The sequence below is a fragment of the Anabrus simplex genome, chromosome 1 (genome assembly GCF_040414725.1).
Source record: "Anabrus simplex isolate iqAnaSimp1 chromosome 1, ASM4041472v1, whole genome shotgun sequence".
Taxonomy (NCBI): Eukaryota; Metazoa; Arthropoda; class Insecta; order Orthoptera; family Tettigoniidae; genus Anabrus; species Anabrus simplex.
In genome coordinates this window covers 211450215-211461988 of record NC_090265.1, presented here as the reverse complement: position 1 = coordinate 211461988, position 11774 = coordinate 211450215, and the positions used below count along the sequence as shown (strand labels likewise).

Below are 11774 nucleotides of genomic sequence, written 5' to 3'. Positions count from 1 at the left end.
ACACCACTCAAATTTATTCATCTACTAATGTCATTCAACACCATCTCTCCACTGACAGCTCGGAACATACCACTTCTATTTTTTTTAAATAACACTTTTTGAAAGTCCACCTTTTCAATACTATACGGTTTTTATTCACATAAAAACGTTACATTATTAATATTTTAACGGGACATGTTTTGCCCACATTTTGGGCATCATCAGCGATTGTTCCTATACGCAATGATCAAAATATCCAGGATCCTGGGTATTTGTATCCTGATAAAATATTTAAATTTGTCATGCTAACTTGGATGTTATTTAATAAAATAAAAAAATATAAAAAAACCGCCACGACAAATTCATCTCACCTCATACCCGACCCCGTAGGGAAACGGGACAAGGGTTGGACAAACATCTAGAACTGACTCCGACCGCCTCTTAATTTTATCTTTTGAGTTAGCCTCCTACATACTTTGAGATTTCTCAGAGGGTCTGTGACTGGGTGCACCGCTATCACGCGAAGCCCATCAAATTATAAAGACGAGGCAAGACAAGAAACCAAAGAGTAAGCTTAGTTTCAAGTCTGTGTCAAAGAGAGTTAAAAATACATTCAAATATAACATGTTGAAGCCAATTCCAATTTGATAAAAATATTGGTTCATTACTTCATTAACATACCTTGGTAATTATATGATGGCATTTTAATCTTGTTGTTGCTGCTACTGTCTTCTTTCTCTTTTTAAAATTCGTTTTATATTCCTTTACAGAAAGTAGTTTTGGAATGACAGTAGGCAGTAGAGAATTCAATGCAGATTGCTTGAGACAAATTAGTAGTGATATTACTTTCATTCATATTACAGGTGGCAATAATATTGGTGATATATGTACCAAGTTAATGATCTGTTTATGCATTAGGCAAGCAGAAGCAATTTTTCAGTTGATAACTTACCCCATAACCCCTCGCTTTTGTGCTTTTAATCTGTTTTTTAAATGTATTCTTTCTGAACAGAGTATGGAGAAAACTGTTGAGGTGAAGGAGTTGCATAGCATTACTTTACCTTCTATTGGTGCTCCATTTGCTGCATCATGGTCCGAGGATAGAAAGATTGCTGTCAACACCTCTGCTGCTCTTCATATCATAGTAAGTAACTCGAGCTGTGGGTATTCCATGATTTGCAGTACTTGTGAAATACCAGTGCTTTTGTTTTGTGGTACATTGAACCTTTAATTGAACATAAGATTATGTGCAATACAGTTAGCTTGTTTCATCGGATTATCAGATATTAGTTATGGGATCAAAACATTAATACGATGCATAGCTTGGAATAACCAAATGATCGCTATCTGTCGCCCTCTTTGGTGTTCGCTCTTAATATTCAGCAGGTGTTTTAGTGAAAGAGTTTGGTTTGCATGTTCACGTGACTTACATAACAGACATCTTCAGCTGTTCAGATCATGACTGTCATCCTCTTTCTTGTTCAGTTACAGAAACTGTGTATTGTATTTCTTTTTTCATATTTCTTGTTAAATTGTAGATTTGGCATCCTTCTTGCTATGTGAAGAAACAGTTTCACAAATAGAAAAAGTCCTCTCAGTTTTAATTACCGCATTGGTGAGGTGAAAGTTCAATCAGTATCAATCAATCACTACTGATCTGCATTTAGGGCAGTTGCCCAAGTGGCAGATTCCCTGTCTGTTGTTTTCCTAGCCTTTTCTTAATTGATTGCAAAGAAATTGGAAATTTATTGAACATCTCTCTTGGTAAGTTATTACAATCCCTAACTCCCCTTCCTATAAATGAGTATTTGCCCCAATTTGTCCTCTTGAATTCCAACTTTATTTTCATATTGTGATCTTTCCTACTTTTAAAGACACCATCCAAACTTATTCGTCTACTGATGTCCTCCCACGCCATCTCTCCACTGACAGCTCGGAACATACCACTTAGAATACCAATATTGGACATTATAAATTTTCCAGCTAACTCATTCCTGGTTGCCAACGTTTCGCCCCCGTGTGCTAGGCTGGGCTCCCAGTTGGTACCTAGCACACCTACCAAGACGCTGGATAGTGCATACCGTGGAGGCCACTGCGTAGGCTAATTGTAGCCACTGGCAGTGCCAATGCACTATGAGAGACATTGTCTCATTATCAAAAATTGATGCCTGCTTGGCCATCAGATGATGTAGATGTTGATTCCCATAGGAAAATTTATAATGTCCAATAACGGATCATTTATATTGGTATTATAAATTTACTCATTCGGAACAATTATTTCTGATTCTGTTTGTTGAAAGCTGTTATTTGCTATCTACTGTTGCGTTGGTAGCCGCCCTTCTGTTGGCTCTGAGTCTTGTACGAGACATAGAACATTTTCCAATATCTACTGACACTTCGTGATATGGTCTCAGTCAATTTTATTGCCTACCGGTGCTAAAGGCCCCTTCCGCAATATTTCAACTGATGCTTCAGTTTCACATTATGCTCATGATTTCATCAGCGGCCTTGAAGATGTTGTTTTTAGGACATTCATTTTAGTGCTTGTTTTTCACGCCCACATGTCATCGGCATTATATCATTGTCACACTGTTTTTCCACTAAAATTTTTTTAATGAACTGTTTTAATTAGAAATTTTGTAACAGAATAAGTTTTAGTCTCTGACAAAATATTTTTATGGTTTAATCATTGACAGTGTTTCCATCAACATGTTTGTATAATGTATCATTTCTCACATTTTTATGTACTGAATTTTAGTAACTGGCTAAACTTTTAGCTTCGATATTAATATAAGGTGTACTGCTTGAAGATTGTTTTTAGGCTGAAGGTGCCCTGAATTGAGGGCGAAACATGTCCCATCTAACTGATAGTATGTTTATGTATCACCAGAGACAAATATGCTCTCTCCTTTACATCCTTACTACAACCCCTGAATACTCTCATAACCATGTGCAGAGATCTGTACCCTTTATTTACAATCATATTTATGTGATTATCCCAATAAAGATCTTTCCTTATATTAATACCTAGGTATTTACAATGATCCCCAAAGGAAACTTTCACCCCATCAACGCAGTAATTAAAACCGAGAGGACTTTTCCTATTAGTTCCTTCTGAGGATCACTGTAAGTACCTAGGTGTTAATATAAGGAAAGATCTTCATTGGGGTAATCACATAAAAGGGTACAGATCTCTGCACATGGTTATGAGGGTGTTTAGGGGTTGTAGTAAGGATGTAAAGGAGAGGACGTTGAAATCTCTGGTAACACCCCAAATAGAGTATGGTTCCAGTGTATGAAACCCTCACCAGGATTACTTGATTCAAGAACTGGAAAATATCCAAAGAAAAGCAGCTCGATTTGTTCTGGGTGATTTCCGACAAAAGAGTAGTGTTACAAAAATCTTGCGAAGTTTGGGTTGGGAAGAATTGGGAGAAAGAAGACGAGCTGCTTGACTAAGTGATGATGATGCTTGTTGGTTAAAGAGGCCTAACATCGCAGGTCATCGGCCCGACTAAGTGACATTTCACAAGTTATACATCTCATCGTTGGGTCCGTATTGAGCAATGTATATTTTTCAAAAATAACACTTTTTGAAAGTCTACCTTTTCATTATTATATGGTTTTTTATTTACAGAAAAACTTTTAACGGAACATGTTTCACCCACATTTTGGGCATCATCAACCATTGTTCCTACACTCAATGATCAAATTATACAGGATCCTGGGTATTTGTATCATGATAAAACATTTAAAATTGTCATGCTAACTTGGATGTTATTTAATAAAATATATTTTTGTATGCATATATGATTTGTGGAAACAACTGGCTATGTTTGATTATTCTGACTGGTGGAATATGCTATACGTAAAAACCCTGTGATTATGTACAATTGTTCTGTTGAAAAGCAAGTCTGTAGTTATTAAACATTTGATAAAAAAAACAGATTGCTATGTTTCATATCTTATTGGATGATATTGGTTTGTTTAATTGTACAGTCTTTAAAGTTCAAATAACTTATTTTTCTGGTTGATTGAATATGTGAGCTTGAATGTCCAATTTTCTTGCTGCCTTGGAATGTTGTCAAACTTGGGTGTCACATTGTGATTTATCTTCTGTGAGCATATTTGTGAAACATTATACAGTAGCGTCAGAAAGTTTAAACTCGCCCATGAATTTTCACTTACCATGAAAGATAAGGGCTATTTGTTGAAAATCAATATGGAAATACCTATGTTTTTTGAACTAACTAGTTTTATTACACATTTCACTAGATTTTCCTTTACACTGATCATTCACAGGGAGCTAGAAACACAATCACAACATCTTAAGCAATCACACTGCCTGTTCATCAGTGTGTCCACCCTTTGCTTTGATTACTGCTTTACAGATGCGTGGGATTCTGGCTGTTAATTTTTCCAAAGTCTCGGTATTTATACATCCCCAGTTTTCTAACAGATATTGCCACAACCCATCCAGACTGCCTGGAGCCTTTTCTTTCACTTTCCGGTCAAGTTCTTCCCACAAAAGTTCAATGGGTGACAGATCGGGTAGGAGGCCAGACCATTGATTCCAATTTTCCTTCAGCTTGTTTCCTTTCCAGATACTTCTTGCACAGATGAGAGGTGTGTTTAGGATCATTGTCCTGCTGTAGAACAAATTCTTCACCAATCAGCTTCATTCCAGGTGGCACGGCATTGCACGAAAGGATACTGTGATATTGTTTCTTTTCCAGTATTCCCTCTACTTTCACCAAACCACCAACCTGATTATTTCCAAGACATCCCCACACCATCACATTTCCTCCTCCATGCTTCACAGATGGAATTATGTAGGATTCCATAACCCTTTCGCCGGGGCGGCGGCGAACGTATTGGCGACAGACAATTGGAACCAAATTTTTCAAATTTAGATTCATCCGTCCAGAGCACCCTTTTCCATTGTTCAGCGGTCCAGTTAGCATGCATTTTGGCCCATTGTAGCCATTTCTGCTTGTGTACAGTTTTCAACAATGGTTTCCGTGCTGCTACGCGACCTAACAATCCCGCCTCAAGCAGACGATTTTTCACTGTTGTCACAGACACAGGTTGTTCTCTTGTTTTATTTATCTCTGAGCAAATATCTACCGCTGTATGCCTTCTGTCACACTTGCTGAGGATTACAATATGGTTATCTTCAATTTTAGGAGTCTTCCTTGGACGTCCACTGCGTGGTCGATCCTCATGACTACCCGTTTCCTCTCTGCGTTTCACTGCTCTGCGAACGCTGCACTCTGAAATTTTCAATTTTTCCGCAATTTTTTGGTTTGGTCACCCAATTTCTTTATAAGCACAAGCTTTGGCTCTGTTTTCTTGGGTTATATTAGCCCTCTTCCCCATATTTGATTGTTTTATGTGTGTTGTTACCGTAGTTATGCCCAGATAACATCATTGTAGAAAATAAACAATCTGGTATCGAGATTTACATACAACTGCTCAGGGTAACTTCTTTAGGCTGTCGACTTCCAAGACAGCGAGGAAACAAGGACAAGTAATCACATGAGAGAGAGGCATGTTTATTACCTGGGAAAGGGCCGGAAGTTATCCAGGTAGAAGCAGGCAGTAAGAGTTGGGAACCATAAATCTGTCAACTTCTTTGAAGAGATGAAGGTAGAAGCAGGCAAAAGAGCTGGGGACCATAAATCTGTCAGCTTCTTTGAAAAGATGAAGTAAAATCTCACAATATGCACTGAAATAGCTTTTATGAAAGTGCTGAAAGCATCCATACATAAATAACAGAACTAAAGTACCACTTATCATCACACAGAAAAGAATTAGGCCTATTTAAGAAAATTTTTAATTTTTGTAGGTGAGCCTAAACTTTCTGACGCTAGTGTATGTTCTATTAGAATGTTACTTTTGTTGCTAAAAAATGTGGAGTAACATGCCGTCTGTCGCTATGGAGGTTCAAAGAGGGGACTTCTCAAAGTCATTAACAACAAAATGTTGTAATCTTGTAGCTTCAGTTTGAAGGTAGATGTTAGATGATTGAGAGTCTGTAACGAGAAAAAATGTATGTCTTAGTTGTGGAGTCTGTTTAAATTGAGTAAGAGCCAGCTCGATTCCCCATTCATACTTCAATTTGAACACACTCCACAACTCAGACATACATTTGTTTCTTGTTGCAGACTCTCAATCATCTAACATCTACCTTCAAATTGAAGCCACAAGATTACATTTTGTTGTTAACGACTTTGAGAAGTCCCCTATTCGAACTTCCATAGTGACAGGTGGCATGTTACTCCAAATTTTTAATAACACAAGTCACATATTAATAGAACATATGTTGGAATTCAAAGACTGCAATTAAACCAAACAATATCATCCAATAAGATATGAAACATAGCAATCTGTTTTTTTTATCAAATGTTTAATAGGTATAGACTCGCTTTTTAACAGAACAATTGTACATAATATCATTGTTTTTATGTATAGCATATTCCACCAGTCAGAATAATCAAAAATAGCCAGTTGTTTCCACGAATCATACATGCATACAGAAACCTATTTTATTAAATAACATCCAAGTTAGCATGACAAATTTAAATATTTTATCAGGATACAAATACCCAGGATCCTGGATATTTTGATCATTGCGTATAGGAACAATCGCTGATGATGCCCAAAATGTGGGCAAAACATGTCCCGTTAAAATATTAATAATGTAACGTTTTTATGTGAATAAAAACCATATAGTATTGAAAAGGTGGACTTTCAAAAAGTGTTATTTAAAAAAAATAGAAGTGGTATGTTCCGAGCTGTCAGTGGAGAGATGGTGTTGAATGACATTAGTAGATGAATAAATTTGAGTGGTGTCTTTAAAAGTAGGAAAGATCACAATATGAAGATAAAGTTGGAATTTAAGAGGACAAATTGGGGCAAATATTTGTTTATAGGAAGGCGAGTTAGGGATGAGAATAACTTACCAAGGAAGATGTTGAATAAATTTCCCATTTCTTTGAAATCATTCAAGAAAAGGCTAGGAAAACAACAGAGAGGGAATCTGCCACCTGGGCGACTGCCCTAAATGCAGATTAGCAGGGATTGATTGATTGATTGATTGATTGATTGATTGATTGATTGATTGATTGAGCTTGTCATTATTATTATTTGTTACACAGTGTGTTAATTATCAACTTCATTGTTTAATTGGCAGAGTCTTGGTGGTTCAGACTCCACTGTCGGCAGCCCTGAATATGTTTTTTCCGTGGTTTCCCATTTTCACACCAGTCGAATGTTGGGGCTTTACCTTAATTAAGGCCACGGCCGCTTCCTTCCCATTCCTAGGCTTTTACCATCCCATCATCTCCATAAGATATATCTGTGTCGGTGTGACGTAAAGCAAAAAACAAAAGAGGCTGGTCCCTAAGAACCTCGTTGGTTCTGATGTTGGTGGTTGTGATAATTGTTTTAAGAGGAAGTACAACTAGGCAACCGTCATCTTATATAACACTTATCAGAGAGAAAAAATAGAAGGGATGCAACACTTTGAAAAATGAAGGTCCAGGAGATAGTGGATTTGAACCCCACTGTCGGCTGCCCTGAAGATAGTTTTCCATGGTTTCCTATTTTCACACCAGGCAGATGGTGGGGCTGTACCTTAATTAAGGCCACAGCCACTTCCTTTCCATTCCTAGTCTTTTCCTAACCCACCGTCACCATATACCTATGACTTATCTGTGTCCGTGTGACATAAAGCAACTTGTATTAAAAAATATGAAGAAACAGCCTGTACTCCTCTTTGTAGTAGCATCAGTTTTTCAGGCAATATTGAAGATGCAAAAATCAGTGTAAAGCAGAGTTTATACAGGGACAATATGTAGGACAGGACAATAATGTACTGTCTTTTGTTCCAGAAATAGCTCACTTGCACACGATAAGACAATGAAGACAATGTTTGAACATCATCAAAATGGATCCAAGCAAACTTTAGAAATCATTATATATTTTGTACAAAGAAGTGTTAGATATTGTAGGAGATTAATTAACCAAAAATAAGAAAATATTGTGGATACGTAAATGGATGACTTGCAGGCCTTCATTAGGATATTTTGTGATGGTGCTTTGGTATCCAGTTCAAATCATAGAAAAATTGTTTTAAGATACCTGAAGTAGCAGAGAGGAGAGATCCTTCCTTGATGCTGGCAGGGACTGACAAACTCATCGTAAAAAGTATTCTTGCTTATAAATAGATAGTTAGGAACAACTGTCCCTGTCTTACACTTAACCAGTTTCAGAATAAGATTGATATATAATTACAGATCATTACAAAGTAACTTATCATAAACTTAAACTATGTAGAACTACTGAAGAATTAAAACTGAGACAGACTGAAACTACAAAATGTGGTCATTTTCTTTTTTGCTATTGTACAACTGTGATGAAGGCAATGTTCATATTGTCTCCGATAGAGTTTGCATGATGTATTGCCACAGGGTTATCACATTCTGTGAAAATAACAAAATTACGGAGTCTGAAACAGACATGACGGCTCCAGCCATTTTTACTTGCACCCAGCCCACTGTGAAATGAAAATCCACAGCCTGTTTCCAGTCATTTGACCGGGTCAGTAAGGGGATTAATGAAGCTCCCATCTAGCGGCGAGGATGGGAATTGTGGCGGCTGCCGAAGCCTGTCTCACTCCTCTGGGGCAATGATTAATGACTGACAGATGAAATGAAATGATATTGGAGAGTGTTGCTGGAATGAAAGATGACAGGGAAAACCATAGTGCCCGAAAATAAAAACCTGTCGCCTCCGCATTGTCCAGTACAAATCTCACATGGAGTGACCGGGCCAGCACAGTGTATCCCCATGTTAATAAAAGTAATTCATTGATCATTTATTCACATTTTGTCCAGGCCAGACCCTGTCATCAAACAGTGGCCTCTTTGGGACCACACTCCCTTCGGGGGGGCTTTTTTCTGTGGCCACAGCGCATACTGTCTGTGCAGCAAGAAAAAGAAGTCATTTAGTAGCTCTAATCTATCAGGTGTTTGTCATTCATCTTTCATGTTCTTCAATAGCTTTGTATTATGTGTTGATGTTGGCAAGCCTGTTCAATGCATTGTGAGGCTGTCAGAGCTGCCACCATGTTGGATCTATAAAGTACCTTTCACAAATCGGGAACCACAGTTTTACCTCATCTGTTTTATTGTTAAAGGAATTAGATGATGATCCTAAATAATACAGAATGTGTATGAGGATGTCTTTGAGAAATTTTGAAAACTTTCAAAGCATGGTATTTTTTACTTATAGGATACACGCTGTCTGCACCAGCACCTGACCGTGTAAGAATCCTGTATTTTTTTTACTTCTGTCAAGAACATCGATCTTACGTTTTTGATTGTCGTCTTCACTTCCTTTTAATTTAAGTCAGCTTCTATAATTTTTCTGATTGTGTTGCTTGAACATTGTTTATTCCTATATTTAGTACAATCAGTTCTCCACAGGCATTCATACTGCCTACAAACACTAATAAACTACTTATAACACTAGCCTGCAAAATAAAACTTTTTTTGTGCGGTAAAAACGAAACTAGGTGGGTTTTATGAATTTCTTAACGCAGAATTCGAGAAAAAAATTAGTTTTGGCGAATCACGTCTGGTTTGGTGGCAATTTTACAAAATATTATTTTGTTCTTACGTAAAATTGTTGATACTTAGTATTGATTAAATTTCATGTATTAATGTACATTTCAGCTTGCAAAACGTAATCATTTTTCATGCATTGAATACACATAAATGCTGCTTTGTAAGCAAGTAGATAGTATGTATTATATTTTTAATGTATATTGAAATTCGTGAAAGTGAAGCATAAAGCGCCTATTTAGTTTCGACTGTACAGTTGCTTTTAAATTAATATAACCGTACCTTGAATAAAAATTACATGGTTAAACATACATAGTTTTGTTACATTATGTGCAGGTTAGATTCACACCTCCGTCTTTTCCCGTTTTCCGTGGAATTTCCGGGTTTTTGAAGTTCTTGAATAATCCCTAGAAGGGTCGTCTCGTGCAATCGACCAACAGTAATCGGCCATCATATTCACATCCCAACGTCCCTGATAGCGTCGTTCTGCATCTTTGAGATCCTGGTGAAACCTTTCACCTTGTCTTCACAGACAGCTCCTAAATTTAGAGGGAAATAATCCAGATGCGAAGCTAAGAAATGAAGCTTAAGGCTCATATTACAACCGAGTTCCTTAAACTTTACCAACATTTTCCTTACAATTTCTTTGTAGTGTGGGTCCTTAATGTTGCCAAGGAATTTAGTCACTACATCTTTGAATGCGTTCCATGCCTCTTTCTCAATTTTGGTCATCGTGTCTGTGAAAATTTTATCCTTCATCTGTTTACGAATCTGTGGTCCATCAAATACGCCTTCTTTAATTTTTGTATCTAATAATGAGGGAAATTTAGTGGATAAATATTGGAAGCATAGGCTACTTTTATCTAATGCCTCGACATACAGTTTCATCAATCCAAATTTGATGTGTAAGGGTGGAAGTAGAATTTTTTCACGGTCAATAAGACATTCAAGACATTTTTGGATTCTGGTTGTAGTTGTTTCCTTTCTGTCCAATTCACTGTATCCCAATGTTTATCCCGTGCCCTGCTATCCCATTCGCATAGGAAACAGGGAAATTTTGTATAGCCTTTTTGTTGTCCCAGCAACAATCCAATGATCTTCAAATCACCGCAAATTTGCCACCCATGCTCATGATATTTAATTTTTTCAAGCACCAACTTTAAGGTCTCGTATGTTTCAGACATTTTTGTGGAGTGTGGAAGTGGACGGATGCCAGAACATTTGTATTATGAAGCAAAACAGCCTTTAAACTTATTTTGGAAGAGTCAATAAAAATACGCCAGTTACTAGGATCATACTCTTTCTCTCCCAATCGACGTAGAAGATTTGAAACATCCGTACAAAATACAAGTTCATCTTCTTGAGTATAATACTTTTGGACTGTTATCTTTGAAAGGAAACTGCTTTATCAGTCCATCATAAACATTGCATAAGGGCTGGGGCTTTTAACACGTCTGATTATTCAAGTGGTCTAAGATGAAAGACAAACTCTCAACTGTCTTATCTTCAATCCTACATACCTCGCGGTTTATTGTGTATCTGGGGGAGTTTGTTATGAATTTACCAGGAAATCTCCAACTACAAAATGAAAATTTAGACAGCAATAAACCTATAATAAAATGCAAACAATAACAAATCAAATCACATAATTGTATTCTAAAAAATGTTGCGTGAGAACATCTCTCAACATTACATCTTACGAATTCATGCAGATACTAAAACACCGAATTGCATCAAAACTAGACGCGATAGGAAAAAAATAGCATCATTTTCGGAATCAGGGCAGCGATTTCCATAAGAATTACATATTTTCTATTTTACCGCAAAATCATGTTGGCTAGTGTAATTGTTCAAATTTAAGTCGAAATCCTACTTTGGTGGCATTTTGACGAACACCAGTGCTCACAGTCCTGCATTTATTTCCTTACTGTTTTGTCCTGAGGATGTTCACTGAGGACAGGACAATAGGAGTGGTGGTGGGGAGATGACTTTGTCCTACATGGATAGAAAGAGAGGCTATCTAGCAACACTATAGCTTAGTCACTGTCCTGTCCTTGAATCTTTTGTCCAGATAAGGAAAATATTGTGTTTTCCTGTTGTATTGTCCAGTCTACTGACCCCATGTGAACTCTGCATAAAACAGAACAGCCCTTAAACATTTCATGT

At 37.1% G+C, this 11774-nt stretch overlaps 1 protein-coding gene across 3 annotated transcripts in view; it reads left to right on the top strand.

Annotated features, from left to right (window-relative positions):
* Positions 1 to 541: 541 nt before the first annotated feature.
* LOC136885635 (T-cell immunomodulatory protein) overlaps positions 542 to 11774 on the top strand; it is a 328519-nt gene continuing 317286 nt past the window's right edge. The window contains exons 1-2 of one of the 3 annotated variants that reach the window (XM_067158340.2): positions 542 to 664; positions 992 to 1123. In XM_067158340.2, coding sequence (XP_067014441.1) covers positions 995 to 1123 — 129 coding nt within the window. In that variant the 5' untranslated portion in view covers positions 542 to 664; positions 992 to 994. Of the gene's footprint in view, positions 665 to 761; positions 898 to 991; positions 1124 to 11774 lie in introns of those variants that run through there. The other 2 variants (XM_068230710.1, XM_067158347.2) reach the window with 2 other exon arrangements.